The sequence below is a fragment of the Xiphophorus hellerii genome, chromosome 1 (assembly GCF_003331165.1).
Source record: "Xiphophorus hellerii strain 12219 chromosome 1, Xiphophorus_hellerii-4.1, whole genome shotgun sequence".
NCBI lineage: Eukaryota > Metazoa > Chordata > Actinopteri > Cyprinodontiformes > Poeciliidae > Xiphophorus > Xiphophorus hellerii.
Genome location: NC_045672.1, coordinates 16,143,018 through 16,160,319, shown reverse-complemented (window position 1 = coordinate 16,160,319; position 17,302 = coordinate 16,143,018). Strand labels below are relative to the sequence as shown.

The 17,302-nt window shown below is 39.0% G+C and overlaps 2 protein-coding genes and 1 long non-coding RNA gene across 7 annotated transcripts; 1 reads left to right on the top strand and 2 right to left on the bottom strand.

Annotated features, from left to right (window-relative positions):
- Positions 1–312: 312 nt before the first annotated feature.
- ikzf4 (IKAROS family zinc finger 4) lies at positions 313–13,520 on the bottom strand. Of its 4 annotated transcripts, none has more exons than XM_032574610.1 (8): positions 13,226–13,520; positions 9,597–9,651; positions 8,256–8,363; positions 7,828–8,127; positions 7,557–7,751; positions 5,811–5,945; positions 5,581–5,712; positions 313–4,167 (listed from the first exon to the last, which is right to left on the bottom strand). In XM_032574610.1, the coding sequence occupies exons 2-8, from the start codon at positions 9,634–9,636 to the stop codon at positions 3,347–3,349; spliced, it is 1,731 nt and encodes a 576-aa protein (XP_032430501.1). In that variant the 5' UTR covers positions 9,637–9,651; positions 13,226–13,520; the 3' UTR covers positions 313–3,346. The 4 variants fall into 4 exon arrangements, with proteins under 4 accessions (XP_032430501.1, XP_032430484.1, XP_032430491.1 ...); XM_032574593.1 differs by lacking the exon at positions 13,226–13,520 and adding an exon at positions 12,467–12,910; XM_032574600.1 differs by lacking the exon at positions 13,226–13,520 and adding an exon at positions 12,467–12,910 and having other exon boundaries at positions 7,557–7,724.
- Positions 12,760–15,137, top strand: LOC116727295 (uncharacterized). Its single transcript, XR_004340780.1, has 2 exons — positions 12,760–12,828; positions 12,909–15,137. It is a non-coding gene; the product is annotated as an uncharacterized LOC116727295 (long non-coding RNA).
- dnajc22 (DnaJ (Hsp40) homolog, subfamily C, member 22) lies at positions 14,635–17,026 on the bottom strand. Of its 2 annotated transcripts, XM_032574629.1 has the most exons (5): positions 16,924–16,996; positions 16,594–16,648; positions 15,857–16,460; positions 15,480–15,772; positions 14,635–15,393 (listed from the first exon to the last, which is right to left on the bottom strand). In XM_032574629.1, exons 2-5 carry the CDS (start codon positions 16,603–16,605, stop codon positions 15,217–15,219), a joined length of 1,086 nt encoding a protein of 361 aa, XP_032430520.1. In that variant the 5' UTR covers positions 16,606–16,648; positions 16,924–16,996; the 3' UTR covers positions 14,635–15,216. The 2 variants fall into 2 exon arrangements, with proteins under 2 accessions (XP_032430520.1, XP_032430528.1); XM_032574637.1 differs by lacking the exon at positions 16,594–16,648 and having other exon boundaries at positions 16,924–17,026.
- Positions 17,027–17,302: the final 276 nt, after the last annotated feature.

Below are 17,302 nucleotides of genomic sequence, written 5' to 3'. Positions count from 1 at the left end.
CATTAAAAAATTATTGAGAGTAGTATATGAAATTTTTCACATGCCTTTTTTGTTAAATAAAATGTTAATTAAAACCTCAAAATCGACACTCCTTTTAAATTGTTTATCCTTTAAGGGATCTGTGTCTCATTTCCTATCAGAAGTGTCTAAATGAAAATAAATTCAAATCTAAAGTTGCCAAAAGTATAATTTTGACAGTCCTTGTAATATAATACTTATATAACAACATTATTTTTCTGAAACATCAAACTTTATCATTCTTATGGTGACTAAGCACACAGACTAGGATGCAATCAGTCAAGCTGGACAGAATCAATTTTTACAATAAATGCAACTTTATTGACAGTAAAAAGTTTTGAAAATATCAAGGAGCACGCAATTTGTAACCGCAAAAACATCTTGGAAAGCGACATGACCTTTTTTCATTCTTTTTTCCCCCCCTAGTTTTATTGAACTAATGAGGCAGTTGTACATCTCGAACTTTGAGGTAAAAGTGTTTTTTGTTATTTTACATCATTCACAAAGGGTTTTTATTTTATTTTTATTTTTTAGAACATTAAGTCATCGCGAGGAGGGGACAAAGAAAAACCCATGCCTCGTTTTCACTTCACATTTCAAAAATAATTCACAATTCGGGTAAAAGGAGAAAATGACAAGCACCCATGCTATAGTCCATTCACACACACAAACACACCCCAGCATACATATCAAACCCAAGTGCATTTACATATATATATATACATATATATATATATATATCTTTTTTTAAACTGTTTTCAAGTACATTTTGCTTGCTAGTAGAGAAACTCAGGTTAAACTATAAAGCAGCAAACCAACAACAATAAGTAAGAATACTGAGTTTGGTTTCTTTCATGTTCCCGATATCAACATCATCAAATCATTCACCATACTGTAGCAATAAGGTATTTGGGTGCTATAAAGAAGCAGGAGGTAACATTTCATGAACTTTGAGGAATATGCTGGATAAGATTTGGAATATAGCTGATTAAATACACCAAGGCAGAAACAAACGACACTAAGTAGATAATCACAAGTGAGATAATAACAGAAGAGATTCAAACTGATTTGCTAATAATTCATCTTTAAATAATTTCTTAAATCACTTACATTATGGAACTCGTTTAAAATCTCAGCTGCGGCCGCTGAGTGCAAAACCACAATGGGATTGTTTAAGCTGAGCTGACGGTTCAACCCTCACCGGTCCCGAAGCAAGGTGCAGAAGGCCGGCTCCAGTAAAAACTCACCACCTAAACCAGGTGGTCAGTTATTGTCACTGTTAAATTCATCAGTGCAGTAGAACAATCACAGGTAACAACTCTGTAAAGCAGTCAAGTGCTTCAGTAAAGACGTTCATATGTAAGCAGGGAACCTATTCTAAAAAGTGCAATCCTGCAGAGAGGTAGAGCACCCTGGGTCCATTCAGTGAGGCTCTTATAAGCGACGAAGCTCATGGTCTGATCTGCACCAGTATCCTAAAACTCACTTTTGAAATCTAAAAGCCTATTTCATCCTAATTTTACTCAATGAATCAGCTTCATCCTGAGGCTCTGTTCCACACAGTTAGCTTTGCACCAGGCATGGGCATCGGTATCGATGTATCTATCTTTTGTCAAACAGTTTTCATGGTTTAAAGTCGTTTTAATGACATGTAAGAGAAACGGCAGAGTTAGTTTTCTGTTTGCATGAATCATAGAGCAGCACTGTGATATTTCCTCCTCCACCTATTTCTGCATACTGCAGGTCATCTAGCTCAGAAAAGGCACTTCCATCCTTCCATTGTCGACAAAAAAGTTTAATTTGATTGTTAACAGGGAAAGAAATGGGGTGGAAAATACCAGACCTCCACCTATCACATCTATTAAATCTTTTATAATTACTAAGGCTGCTGGTCATTTCACCCCATCACTTTTTCATACCTTTGCAGTTTTGATCATTTTGTACCAAAGTTTTCTCATATGAAATGTTGAAGCTTTATACCTGCCGGAAGTTTCATACCCGCTTCGTCAACCAACAACTAAACGTAATTTTCTGCATTCTACCAATTGTCTTCTCTGAAACAATGTGGCTATGTGATCATAATAAATGATCTCTATTTCAGTATTAACCAAAGTATCAACTCTAATGACATGCCACATGTCAACAGAGTTAAAGAGCCAAAGTGGGGATAAAAATCTGAATAATTACAAATATAATGTGACAAGACTGTTTTGCCTAAAATACTGCAGCAAGACGTCATCATGGTCAGATTTTTGTCACGTTTTTATGAATTGCTAAATGTCATAAAATATTTTTTAAAATGGCAACAAGTATAATTTTAAGAAACATGCAATTTGGACATTTGGACAGTTTTAAGACCTTTTCAGGCCTAAATGTTTTGACTTTTTTACATTCAAACACCCTGCAGAAACATTGTCAATTAACCAGGAAATGTAAGTTTGCCATAGTTCAGTGCTGCTTTATGGAAAGCAAGAGGCCTAAAGCAGAAAATATCAAAATAACAATGAGTAATTAAAAAAAGATAAACAATTTCATTCAATTTTACCTAAGTTATTTTTGTAAATACAGTGGTGCCACCAAAGCAAAGTATTTTTTTCAAAAGATCTGACACTGTGGTAACCTCATACCGGCCCATGCCTGCTTTGCACACTGTTGAACCGTGCTGTAAACAATATGTGTTCCTACAGCAGTTACCGCTGTAGGAGTTAAGGCAATCCACATCTGTGCTTCGTCTGTGACAAAAGCTCGTCCCACACTCAGAGGCACACAGCTCTCCGTGCACTTGTAGCTCACCTGACCCAGAAAGCACCCTCCTCAGCCGCTGAAGCAAAGCTCTCAGTGCGTACTGAATAAAACCTGTTTTTGATAAATGCTTAAATGCTTTCAATAACTGCATGTGAACATGACCTCTTGGATGTGATTGTTTCTAAAATCACCGAGGAAAGGATGGCTAGTCGGGTTTCTTGAGCACCAGTTCTCCACTGTTTCTTTTTGTGTGGGTGTGTGTTTGTGTTGTGTGTGAGTGTGTGTTCAGAGGAAATCCCCAAAGAAGGCACTTCTGAGGCAAAACCTGTAGTTTGCCATGCGATTTGATAAGGGAGTGCAATCAGTTACACAATTCAATTTGTCTAAACTAATCTAACTGATGCGTTAAAAAGATTTTTTTTTTTTTTTTGCTCACTTATGTCATGTAGGATATAAATCCACAGCAAGCTCAGGATTTATTTGACTTAAACTAGGGATTTAAAATAGCTGATCTGGTGCAGAACAAACATGAGCCCCCTTTTAGATTATAGCAGTTTACCCCTCCTTGTGCAACCACCTGTCCTCAGCCCACCTGGTGCTCTCCGCGGCTAATGTGAGAGGAAAACTCGTAGCGGTCCTGGCTGGGATGCCCGCAGATGTTGCACTCGAAGGGCTGGCGGAAGCCGTGGCAGCCCATGTGGATCGTGTACATGACGTGGTCCAGGAAGAGGATGCAGCAGTGCCGGCAGTAGAAGGAGCGCACAGGCCTGCCCCCCCTGTCCAAAACTTGGAAATTGTTCCTGGAGGAGAGAGGCGAGCCTGGGTTTCTCTTTACAACACCCGGGAGAACAGGAACCTCTCTATCCCACTCTGGGTCCAAATCTTTGGCCTGGCTGGGGCTGATGGTGGGATGGCCGCGGGGCAGTGCTGGGGTCAGATAGTGGAGGTGATGGTTGTTGGAGGTACTTGTAGGGGCTGTAGCCCTTGTGCTCTGCTCTTCCGCTGTGCTCTCTGTGTCCGTAGAGTCGGGGCAGCCGTTGGGCGAGGTGGTGTGGCTGTGCGCCGAGGGCTGGTCGTCCCGGGCTTCGCCTGCCTCCCGCCCATGGAGGCCAAGGGACATTGCTGCGAGCCCCACTGCGCTGTGGGCTCGGGGGCCCTGGGGAACCACGCCACTGTTGAGGGAACCCACAACGGTTCGGAGCTCTGCCACGAAGCCGGGATGGAGCGGAGGCAGCGAGGGCGATTCCTGGCTCTCGGCTTTACTTCTTGCGAAGTGGAGGTGTGAACTAACCAGACCGGATGAGTCTCCAGCAGAATGGGAGCTGAGGAGATCCCCTTCCTTTTCAGAGCCAGAGGACAGTTCATAAGGTGCTTCTGGTGGTTCAAGGTGCATGTGCTTTTCTCCTGCAGAAGAAATGTGGCACTGATAAATTCTGCTTAGGGTGGAACTTGATACCGAGTGATAATATTTGATGGTTCAGCGCAACAGTTCTTGACTTTTTACAGGAAGTCACCATCTTGCACCCAGCACTCTGGGTGCAAGCATGCTGGGATGCAAACTTTCTTCTTTTAATCATTCAATTCAAATTTATTTAATCAAGTACAGCACATTAAACAATGTTGCATGTTGAAAACACAGCAACTCTTTGTACATAGGTAATATGTAATAGAAGCCACAAACATTATGTTGCTATCATCTGTTGCTATCAGGGTCCTGTCTTGGTACTGGCTGGATAATTGGCCAGTCTTCTTGGGCCACAATTAAGAGTTAACACCAAACTGTGTCAAACTTTTCACTCATCCAACCGAAACTGCTACTTTTATGGAAAGGCAAGTGGTTAAGATGGGTATAATCAGCATAAACTGATCAGTATATGGTCAGCATAATCTGATCATAAACTGATCTGGAGACTGCTACAACACCACTGTCACCATTTACAGTGAAGTACATTTAGCATCAACATGGACTGAGAGATTGCTGACTGAGAACGAAGTGCCTGTTACAAAATAAACGCCTGAAAACTTAGATGGACAGTCCAAATCTTTTATGGAGAAAAGTTTCATCGTCAGATAAGACAAAAGATTAAGCTAAAAGTTATTTATGGCTAAGAGTATCTATGAGGAGTCAATTTTTGGCTTTCAAACAACAACATTGAGTTATGTGTTAAGTGTGGTGATGACATTATAATGCTGAGGGTCTTTTTTTCCCTCTCAATAATATTCTTATATCCAACAAAGAGAATGAAATAATACAGGATGACTACCTCTAAATTATTTTGTTTCACTTCAGGTTGATGGCTAAAACAATTGCCTGTTCCCACAGGATGATCCAAAACTGATTTTGGAGCAGATAAAGCAAGCCAACATCGACTTTTGGAACAACTTTGATATCGTATTCATAAGAAAAAATAAGGTCTATCTTTTAAAGCTGGGTCTATTGCAGATAACTAATCAAACTGAAGGAGCTCTTCCATTTCTGCCAAGACAAGTGGTCAGAAATCTAGTCAGAATTATGCTGGAAGTTTGTTTTTGTTATTATCATATTGTTATTATTGGGGGTTATTGTTATTGTTATTTAAGAAGTGAGTGAATATCTTTGACCCAGTGACCCATATTTTGAAAAAGAAAATCCTCCTCACAGTTAATCAAGTTGTTGTTTTCACATTGCATTGAGGTGGTAGTATAATCATATCACCTCAGAAGACACATCTGTCAACTGCAATATGAAACATCCAAAATTATATTTTCATGCTGTTGATGAGCAAACATTTGACTGGTGAGGTAAATCCGAGGAATTACAGTGTCAAACAAGCTCACCCAAAAACTTCTGTGGTGTTGACCTCTTTCGTTTGGTTATGCTGACAGTCAGTCTGTCCACAAACGGCCTTTTCTCATTGGACGGCTGCAGTACGGGTTTAGTGATGCTCTCCATATTTACAGACTCTTCACCTGCACAGGGAGAAGCCCAAGCTCAATAACACTGACACATGAACTAGTATTTGTTAATTCATAAAGGATTTGGATTTCTACTATGTACGACGTGTTACCAGGTGGCATCTGAGAGTCTAGTGTCTTCATGTAACTATGGCAGCGCTCCAGATGTTCCTCCAGTGTGCTCTGCTGCTTATAGCTGCGACTACAGTAGTTGCACTTGAAAGGTTTCCCCACTGTCGGGGAAGGAACTGAAAATCAGAGGGAAAACATTTTAATGATTGCTTGTCGAGCCAGAGACGTAACAAACCAATAACAAATTATTCTATTCACGACAGAAAGTTAGAGATTTTGTGCATCTATTGGAGGGGATTTTTACTGACGAAGTAGCACCGATATCTTGGCTTATGAGACTGGATTTTCCCTTCGATTAGAAATTCCTGACATCGATATTTGAAGCCCGAAAGTGACGGTAAAGGAAGCGCCTAGCCCCTCACCGCAACCTTCCAGTTTGGTAAGCCATCGGAAGCGCTGACGTCAATTCACTGTAATCCAGTTCGCAGCGATGGTTTCTCTGTAAATGAACCTGTGCGACCCGATCACATCCAGCCAGAACAATTGCATCAACACTGTATGTGAACACCTGCTGTTCACATATGTTCTCAAAATTGAAAGCGCACTCACATGATTTCCTGTTTTTAAATCTGTAAATGTCACGTTTTTTTTTGTTTTTTTTTTACAGAAAATTGTGATGAAGACCTACTTCCTTTGAGTTTCAAAGAAAGGAGAAATGGACCAGTCTAGTAAGTGTACCCACTTGTAGCACTCTTTTACTTGGTTATACTCCATCACTAATTAAATTCAATGCCTAAGAGCTCATAGGAACTGTAAAGTGGAAGGAACATGATACAAATAAAAATAAAGTATTGTGTATTCATCTCTCTTTAATCTGATACCATAAAACATAAATAAGTAGGTACAAAAAATAGGCTTCCATCTCACGTAGAAGTATCTGCCAACAGGACAACTATTAGTTGAGCATGCCACAAACTCAGCGTTTATGGCAGAAAGAAAGCAGCGAGAAGTTAAGATGCCGTTCACAACAAGTAATACCACACACCAACTGACTCACACAACTTGAGTCTTAAAACATGGCGGCGAAAGCTTCATGGTTTTTTTCAGCAGGGACAGGAAGGATAATCTTTGATGGGAAGATGCAAAAGAGTTGAGACTGGAACAGATGTCCACTTTCCAACAGGACAACAACCCAAAACGTACAAAGAGAGCCAGATTTAAGTCAAATACTGCTGATCCCATGTGTCCATGATTTCAGTCCCTACGTGAAAAGCAGGTGGAGACATTGTCAAAAACAAGTATCAGTTCTAACTGCATCAAAAGAAGGCTCTATGAAGCCTTGATCCAAGTGGGCTGGATGCAAATGAATGCTACTGTTTTAAGAAGTGAGACTTTGCTTTATTGACTCTGTAGACAGTTAAAAAAAAAATTTAAACCTTTTTAAAGGTTTTATTGGGCCTTTATTTGAGTGTTTAGACAGGAAAGTGAGTAATGAGAGAGGGGGAGGACATGCAGCAAAGATCATCACCACTCAAACCTCTAATGGCCTTGTTGAGTACTAAGGCCTCCTTATACAAGTTGTGCTTTGCCCCTGCGCCACCACAGCAAGCCAGTCAGAACTCTTTTTTAATAGGCTTTTATGAGCTAAAGGCTGATTCTGGCTCAAATGTTGAATTCTATGTGGATGCAGAATTTGGAGATCATTACTTTCATAGGCCAGGAAAAATAAAGCAGAAACCTACTGTATGTCAATCTAGCTTTTGCTGTAAGGGAGCTCCCTGATTTACCTGAATGAGTGCGCAGATGACCAGCAAGAGCATCTCTCCGACGGCAGGCATAGTTGCAAACGGGACATTTGAAAGGCTTCTCTCCTGAATGAAGTTTGATGTGGCGCAGCAGGTTGCCCTTCTGGGTGAAAGAGGCTCCACACTGGTTGCACTGAAAAGGTCGCTCACCTGCAAACATGTGCATGGATGTTTGGGCTACATTAATTTATTCACCAAGTGTTAATGTCTGCAACACTTGGCCGTGAACACCGTTGCCAACGGCTCGTCTCACCTGTGTGGCTGCGCTTGTGGACCATCAGCACATTGGGTCCTATGCAGACCATCCCGCACACCTCACACTGCAGCTTCCCGTTGGGCAGCCGGATTGGTCCCGGTGAGGACGAATTAGGAGTAGCCATCTCACTGTAGATGTTACCTCTGTCTCCTCCGGTTCCGGCAAACGCTGGACCTCCTTCGTCAGCAGGACCCACCCTGTCATCTCTCCCACCGTCGCTCCTCGCAGCCTCTTTGTTCTCAGACTGTCGGGCACCTGAAGACTCTTCATCGCTACACAGCTCAACCTTAATGGAGTCTGTTTTGTTGTTTTTTTTTAGAATGAAAGGTAGAGGAAAATGCATTAACTTGAATACATGCTTTCAATAAAATAAACCCAATACATACTATAAGACTGAAATCATTTTAAGAGATGCAAAAGCTAACCACTTAGGGAGCGGTGAGGCGAGGACTGCTGGCTGTTGGGAGATCTTACAGAAGTGGCCCGCAACCCAGCATAAAAATCCTGCTCTGCTGATGATTCTCCTCCATTACCTGCAATACAAATATATTGTAACAAAGTAATCATAGCAAAGGGTGCACCGATTTCTGCACTCTGAAAAAATTATTAAATTACACCTTTATATTCATATTATATCTTATGTTTCTTCCAGGGACTCAAACTTTCTTAAAATTGTAGAACATTTTTACTCTTACAAAATATCTTTACCCAGTATTTCTCTGAGGAAGAAGAAAGCAGTAGTCTGGTCCAAAACTCTGCAGCAGAACCGTTAGCTGAACCAAACAGAAGAACTCGCATCTCTCCTGTTTTAATGTCTTTGTCTGCCCATTTCAAATTCACTATGAAATCCTGACTTCACACATTTTTATATGCCCAAAGCCACATACTCCAACTCGGGTCCTTCAGGTCCTCAAATCAAAGTGTTCTTGTAATCTAGATGGAAAAGCCGTTAGGATCACTTTTTTCAGAATATTGGACCTAAACTGTTGAATGATCTTCCTTTGTTTTTACAGTCTTCAGATTCTTGAGTCATTACAAAAAGCAGACATTTTCATTCAATAATTTTTTTTCTTAAGATCTTTTCAAATACATGTTATCTTTTGTCTAAATATCTGTATTATTGAATTAGTTTTTGGACTTTTTAATCATGTTTTATTATCTGTGTTTGAAAAGAACTTTGTGATTTTAATCTATGGATGCTAAATCCCCAAACTAATCATCTCTTATAAGCTCAACTAAATATAACAAACACATTTACAAAGAAACTACTTATATTTGATTGCATTTTAGCAGCAAGATGATGCCTACAAAACTGTCAGCTTAAATGTTTCTATGATGATGCATCTTTTAGGTCAGGCGTTTGCTGGATCCTCTCTCACTTCTTAAAGATTTGACTTTCTGTTACTGTTCACCAGCAGTAGATTTGTTTAATTTAGTTTATTTATTTAGCACTAATTCCCCACAAACGTTAAAGGCACTCCAGCAAACAGGTCCAGTTCATATCTAATTAACTTCTTGAATTCAAATATCACAGTAATTGCTTATCCCCTATTTGTCCTCAACCCTAATTTTTTAGGCTAAAATGTCCAGCAATGTATAACAATTAAAGAGAAAATCAGAAAAAAGGATCAAAAGCCCAAAAAAGAGGAGGGTTTCGGAAAAACTCTCCAAAATCCTTAAGAATTAGAATCAAATTTTAAAAAGATTTAAATGAAACTTTTTTCAGTACAAAACACACACACACATATATAAATGTTTAAATTTACCTTGTGAATATGAGCGTCCATTACATTCATCAGCATTCATTCTCTCACCAGATGCCTGAAACAATAAAACACATGTTTCAATTCATGATATTTTCTTTGAAAAAATCAAATAAAATATATTTTTAAAAGTATTAAAAATAAATACCTTTGCTGTAGTTAATAAAAAATATGCTAATCAGTTGGTGGAAACAAATGCAGAACACTTTAGGCTGTCAGGTCTGATTGTCTAATATCAAATTCACTTTAAAAAAATGATCTTTTTAAAAAAATCTGAGTTCTTTCTGACTATTTCTGTATCCTGGTGAACCTCCTCTGTCTAACAAATAATAATGAAAGGCCTGACATTTATACAAATCGTCTGGTAAACAGTGTCAAAGGAGGAGTTGAAACCAACACAGAAAAGGTTTAGGGGGTTACAGGGCAAATGAAGAGCATTTTCAACATGAGTTGACACTGAATAAGAAGAAAGCAGTTAACTAATATTGTCAGTTAACATTAATTAACTGACAACATATATTAAGAAGTCTGTTCAAATAAACTACTTTAAAAAAATGTTAAAATTTTGACCAGTTTAGTTTTTTTTTGTCTTAATGACAGGTAAACATGATGTTTGCTGAAAGATGTTTTTCAATGAGTGTACTAAAGATTTTTTTTTAAAAAGCAATCATGGATGGATGGATTAATGGGAACTGCTGCATTAAATTTTATTCACGGTCACAAACTAATGGTTGGTTGGGAATGGGAAATTATTATACCATTTATTGCTATTGTGAAAAAAAGCTATCATTTCAGTTATGTAAGGAATTTGTGATGTTTGCACAACCTGAAAACTATTGGTTTGGTTGGGATTCTTACTTTTGCTATTTGAAGGAGCTTTATTTCCATAGTTGCTTTTATAAAAGCAACAATTAAATACTTTTTTTTTTTGAACGATCAGTGGTGCATTTGTACCATTTTGTGTAGATGGTAAAAAAGACTATACTGATGCTTTTTTTCCCCCACATTTTATCATTACTTTTATAATTAGTGCAATAAGTGCCGCAAATTATTGTGATAAAATTTTTAAAGTCCGTATCATCCATCTCTAATGGTCAGATTTACTCCTTCAGTATATTCAGGTTTAGAACATAATTGATGGTTCCATCAGATATGATAAGTTGTCTTGGTCCTGGAGAAGAAAAGTATCCTAAGACTGTCACAATTTTGGACTGTTTTGTTGACAGACTGATTGATCTCAGTGATATTGCTTCTGATCTGTTCTTGAAAATCTTGTGTTCAAGGAGCTTGAACACATCTTTTTAAAAAAGGTTTGTGATAGTTAAGTCTTGATTTAACAAGAGGACGAAATTCTTCTTTACAAAGGGCTACCTTGGTTTGGATAACTTTATTACTTTAATGAATGGAATCATCAGGTGAAAACAACTTTTTACATGTACTGAGGTTATCTATGATCTGAAACCTTTAGGTGTGACATAAAAACCAGAACAGAAGCTATCTGGACCAATATCTTTTTACATCAGTGCAACCTGAAAAGCAAAACTTCCTTATTGAGAACAAATCCTTGTTTTCTCTTTAGTCCAAACTGGTCCTAGATATTTAAAGGTTATCTAAAATGTCAGCTTTTCAGTGGAGCACAAGAAACTTTTTCCAAGTCTTTTAATTTCACTGCATTTTTATTTATTTTTTATGTGAACCAACCTTCTTTTTTTAGAGTTTAACATGGAAGGAGCCGGGACATTTTTGTTAACAGTCCAAGGTGAGCAATGTCAGAGCATGTTTTTGAAAGAGTTTTGTTTTTATTTCCTCTCTATTTTAATATTTTGATCTTAAATGAAACTATTTATTAAGATTAAACATTATACTAAACAATTAACATTGGTCACAGACTGGTTTGTTACCCTCTGAAGTTTTGAATAGCCTTCTGATTCTAAATTGTTTCGTTTTCTTCCCATAACAACCCAGGAGTGAGGATAACAGACCTTTTTTTTAAGTAAAGAGCTCTAAACATGCACCTGTAGTTCATTTTGTGTCTTTTAAATAATCGTGGAGTTTTAACGTTTTTGTAGGGTTAAATAAATATCAAAGAAGTTATGAAAATTGTCACCTAAAGACCTCAACATCTGAACCAGCCAAAGCTAAAGTCTTGATTGAGGGAAATCCTCAGAGACTGCAAAGCACTCATATTTTAACATAGAAATAATCATATAATGTATTTTTAATGCAGTAAAACATGACTGCCATATGTGTTCACAAGGGACAGGAAAACTTTGTTTATTTATTTGAAAGAGCAATTGTAGTTCCCAGTATAGGAAAGCAACTCAAACCAGATGTTGTATTTACTCTAACTTGCATAACACACCTTATGGAAATAAAGAAGGACTTTTCTCAGTAAAATTTAACATAAAATAACTTAAACAAAGCAAACTGACGCTTAATCTAAACAAAACTTTAGAGATGTTCAGTGTGGTTAAGTGCAATAATCATATCTAAAAGTTTTATTATATTATCTTAAAAGCTCAAAATTGGAACTTGCACAAATCAAAGTACGTGCTATTTTTTTTACCCTAGCATTATATTATATTATATTATATTGTATTATATTATATTATATTATATTATATTATATTATATTATATTATATTATATTATATTATATTATATTCATTCTGATTTTCAGATTTTTGTTAGTTAAGGTTAAACAGGTCTTTCACCCATTTGTTATCTATTCTTACTCTGTCCACCTCCTTCATGCATAATTGCCAAATAATTAACAATAAGGGGCATATAGTGCACGTTACATAAAACAGTTATCCAATAACCAAGTGACACAGATAGATACACCGAGACCAGACACTTTCTTGCTGACTTACGTTGTCTTTAGACATAGCCGCCAACATGTTTATGTTCACTGGGAGCAGACGGAGCTTTCACGTTAGGAAACGGAAACAGACCAAGATGTACAAGGCGGCAGCACCTCTCGCTCAAATGGATGACAACAGTGGACATTGACTTTGGAGAGAGGGGGAGGCGGAGACAGCACATCTCAGGGAGAATTAATATCCTGGCATTGGCCGCGCATGGGGAGCAACAGGCGCTGATGCAGCCGGGAGACGCGCCAGCCACACCGGGGCACGGCGATTAAAATAAAATAACAGAGATAAATAAAAACAAGGGGACGCGCATCGGCACCAACCCTTGCCTTACAATCCTTTCCTGGCCTTCAGATTGTCGAGTATGCATTGGATCATATATGTTTCCAGATAAGTGTCATGCCTCACTCTCTCTGTCTCTGTCTCTCTCTGTCTCTCTCAGAGCATCCCCGGCTACTTGTTTTAGCCTTCTCGGATGATTTCTGGTCCGATCTGCTCACGCACGGCTCCAGACAGCGGCGAGACGCGGCGAGACGCGGCGGCGGCGGCAGTGTGTTGCAGGAGTTGCGACTGAGCGAATTGTCCGCATGAACGCAGCTGTCATCCAACACCGAGCGCGTCAAACCGACCTGGGCTATGTTTCTCACGAGCCGTTGCTATGGCACCCGACCACAAGACAAATGGCATTCACCCGCAGCAACTACTCAAAAACACGCCGATCAAGCGGCGACGGATGGGCGGCGGAGTCCTCGTCCTTACCTGCAGGTCGATCGGCGCGCTCCTTCCTTAATTGTCTGCCTGGTTGTTTGTTTTCCCCAGCGACGGCAGCATCCCTGGGATCTTTTTTTTTTCTTTCTGTCCTCCCTTCTTTCTTTTTTTCGTCTTTTTTTTCACCTGAAACCCAAACAACTTCCGGGCCCATGCTGGGATACAGACAGAGCTGTTGATCCAGTGATTGTCGAATGCATCGATACACACATAGGACACAAACAATATGTTGACGTTTATAGCTTTATAACAACATAGGCTCTTAGAAATTGCACAATCACAGTGAGAATGTGTGTTTTGAGCGCTATCAGTCTAGCAAACCAGCAACAAGTTTTACGTAAAGGCCCGGAATGTGTATTATTATTTTTATTATTTGCACTTATCTTGATCATTATAAACACTTATAAGTAAACATGTACAGTACCTGCTGATACACCCGATAATGACAGCAGGTAAAAATTAGTAATGACTTTGCTTCTTTTAATATTACATTTGTACCACAAGATGGCAGCAAATTGTTGTTTTTGGCACAATCGAACAGGCGTAAAATTCTATTGCATTAGGCAAAGTACAATTCTGTTATGAAACATCTGTCATGATGTTCAGGTTTTGAGAAAAATATTCATTGCAGAAATTTATTGAATAAATTTAAACAGCATGGTTTTGTACAAACATAGCTCCAAATAATTGATCTGACATTTCTGTGTTATAGCCTTTTAAAATCTAACAGAGAAAACATTTTTAAATCACCCAGCGAAACAATAGAATTAAAGAATTATCTTATCTTTTGCACTTCTGAAACAAACACCTGCACAAGTCTATAAGTCTTCAAATGAGTGTGAAGTTAAAAGAAAGTGATAGGAGGCCATACAAGGTGTTGCATCTCTCTGACTGACAGGAAACGTAATTCCATCATGAGATCATGCCAGGTGAAAAATTTATCCATCCATTCATTGCTTTATGCATAAAGCAAGTATAGACAATAAATGTTGTGTTAGCACATACTAAATGTTATGTTACTAAATGTTATGTTAGCAATATACTTGTTAATATAAAGCATATTGTCTATACTTGCTTTATGTTAGGTTCAGTGTCACAAGGGAGCTGGTTTCTATGTCCGCTGGGCAATAGTAGACATACAGAATACAACATGTACAAGTGACAAGTCCTTCACAGGGCCATAATAGAGACAGGTGTCACAAACAGTCACTCATACCCGCATTCATACCTTAGTGCAATTTAGAACCTGCAATTAACATAACATGCATGGTTTTGGCTGTAGGAGGAAAGGCGAAAGAACACAGGGTGTGGAAAAATGGGTTGAGTGTTCTCATTTAACTTTACCTACAGCTTAAATCTTTCCAAATCGGAAAGTTCTAAAAATCAAATAATAATAAAAAAAAAACCCATCAAGGTAGATTTCAAAGCACGCTTCCTTTCAGAACACAGAACTGAAAGAAATAATGAGGATGAAATGGGATTTACATGCAGAAAGGCCCAAATGTGAATCTGCATGTAGAACATGAAGATGAAGTCAGAATGTTGTTTGGTGCCATGCCAATCCAATGGAACATGTGAAGCTGCCTGCCTGATAAAAAAAATAAATTTCCCAAATTTCCAAACGTATGGACAATGTAGAGACAGGTAAATTTGCCCGGAAGGCAGCAAATGCAACAGTGGACATTGATATTTTAGACACTTTTCTTGTTCCATCAGTCCACAAGGATCGATGATGATGACGAATCTTCCAAACACACAAACAAAGAGCACTCAAACCTTGCTTAAACTGTCAACATAATAACATGTCCTGCAAACCCTGCAAAATGTATCTGAAACCAACTGACGATTTATTGTAGGAACTGCAACTGAGAGATGCTCAATAAACAAGACATATATTTTTGTACAAGTGATTTGTCATGTATCCACAAACAGTTCTTTTTTTTAAACTCAAGGATGGCCGATCTGTAAGAAAAATAGCACTACTATTTGAATCTCTGGGGTTTGTGCCATCGCATCAAGACCTCATAAGCTTCCTGGACCTTCATGAACATTTTCTCAGCATCGTTGTTAGGGTTGTGGTCTGGATGCCATGTCTTGGCCAGCTCCCTGTAGCTTCGAGTTATTTCCTCAAGAGACGCCTCTGTCTCCAATGACAACACCTGGAGTACAAACATTCAAACACAAAGAGAATGTCAACCAGAAACAGGGTATGGACATATTAACTCATCACTCATAACCTGCTCACCTTTAGCGCCTCTTTTTCTCTGTGTGTGTACTCTTTCAGCAATACTTCCAGCACCTTCCTCCAAGCCTCTTCGTGGTACCCCCCTCCAGTCAGTGCACACAGGATGCGGTATGGAATTAAAAGAAAGTATTCCAGCACACCTCTGAGCCAAGGCAGGAACCAGAAAATATCCAGCAGTGCAGCTATTGAGTCAGACAGGTAATACAGTGTGGCTGTAGTGTTGTAAAAAAAACAATAACCCAGTGGAGCAGAGAAGGCAAGGCAAGCTAGACCAATCCTGTAAAGCCGTGGACCTGAACGAAACATGGAGAAAATGTAGTTTCAGCTGAGTTTTATAAATTCAAGTAAGGGATCTTTGAGTATGTAAAGGAGCTCACCTAGTTTCTGCTGGCTGCCAGGGGCTTTTGGAGGTTTGAACCTGCGGTGCTGTGAAGCAGTGATGCTAGCCGCCAAGCTTATAGGAAGAGGTGAGAGAGAGCTGCCGTAGAATATTGGTGATGTCACAAGACACGCAGTGAGGGTTTTTTGGAGATCTGCAGTCTGTTGACCAACACTGGACACCAAGTGAACCCCTGCACCCACGCTGAGGGGCAAAACGATCAAGTAGAAGAAACTGAGGGAGTTTAGTCCAATGAGAGCCACCATGCCAAAGTAGATCCCAACACACACCTGCCCCGCAAATCTGACGGGGCTGACAGGTGGGAGTCCCTCTTTGGGCAGCCCTCTTTCTTTTTTTGTATCTCGATTAGCCTCGCTGACATAAGCTGGAATACGTATGAACTCTCTTGCCCAGCCAAAGCCAAAACCTCCCAGTGTTAGCATCCACAGCAGAGCATGGCTGTCTCTCCCTAAGTAGAGATGGTGAAGACCCAAAGGCCCACCCATCGCCCACAGGGCGTAGGCTACTAGTACTCTTTTCACCATACTGTTGTAGCAGTGGATCAGTTCCTGCTCTAGTGAGCTGTCATCCTTGTTTAGTTCCTGCAATGAAGTGACAGAATTATGTCTGCTTTCACATTTGAGAGTGTTTTAAAAAATTGTTATTAAGAAGGACTGAGTTTATTTGTTTTTTGGGGGGCGGGGGTTAACCCATGTGAGCTATTCTGAAACTCACATGATGCCACATGTCGTGATTTCCTGATCTTATCTGCCAGCTGTTCCAGTCATTTCTGGCAGAAAAGTCAGAGGGATTTTTAATCTCTGCGATTCATGTCCCTACTTGGATTAATATGTTATATAAATGGGGTTTATTTTAGCTCATAATCATCAAGTCATTTACTTTGACATCCCCAGAAATTAATGCCGTTGAAAAAGAATCATATGAACTCTCTAAGCAGACTGAAAAAAAAAAAGATTTCAACCAACTTTCTCTATTCACCAAGCCCATCTGTTCCTTTCACAAATTTAGTATTTGGCTTTGTGTCATAAAGGCTGTTTTACTTACGTAGTCCTTAGTTTAAAAATCTTTATCCTGAGAAATCCTTTTCAGTGCTTTCCGCTGTTGAAGTTGCAGCACGTTGTTGCAACAGTTGGACTTTGGATCATGACAATAAGATTACACAGCAGCCTAGATATGGAACATCATAATGACTGGTGGAATAAAAACAAAGTGCTTGATGAGCACTTTTTAAAAACAGGATGCTAATGTTATAAGCTTTGAAGATTTTTAATTTATTAGAAGCCTTGAAGGAAAAATAGCCTGCTGAAACATTGACTGGGACAATTCAGTACATTCAAAAATAGTTTCAAATGTTTTCCAGTGGTAAAAATGAGAAACACTTGTTAAAGATACAGCTGATTAATCAGCAATAATAAAATGTAAA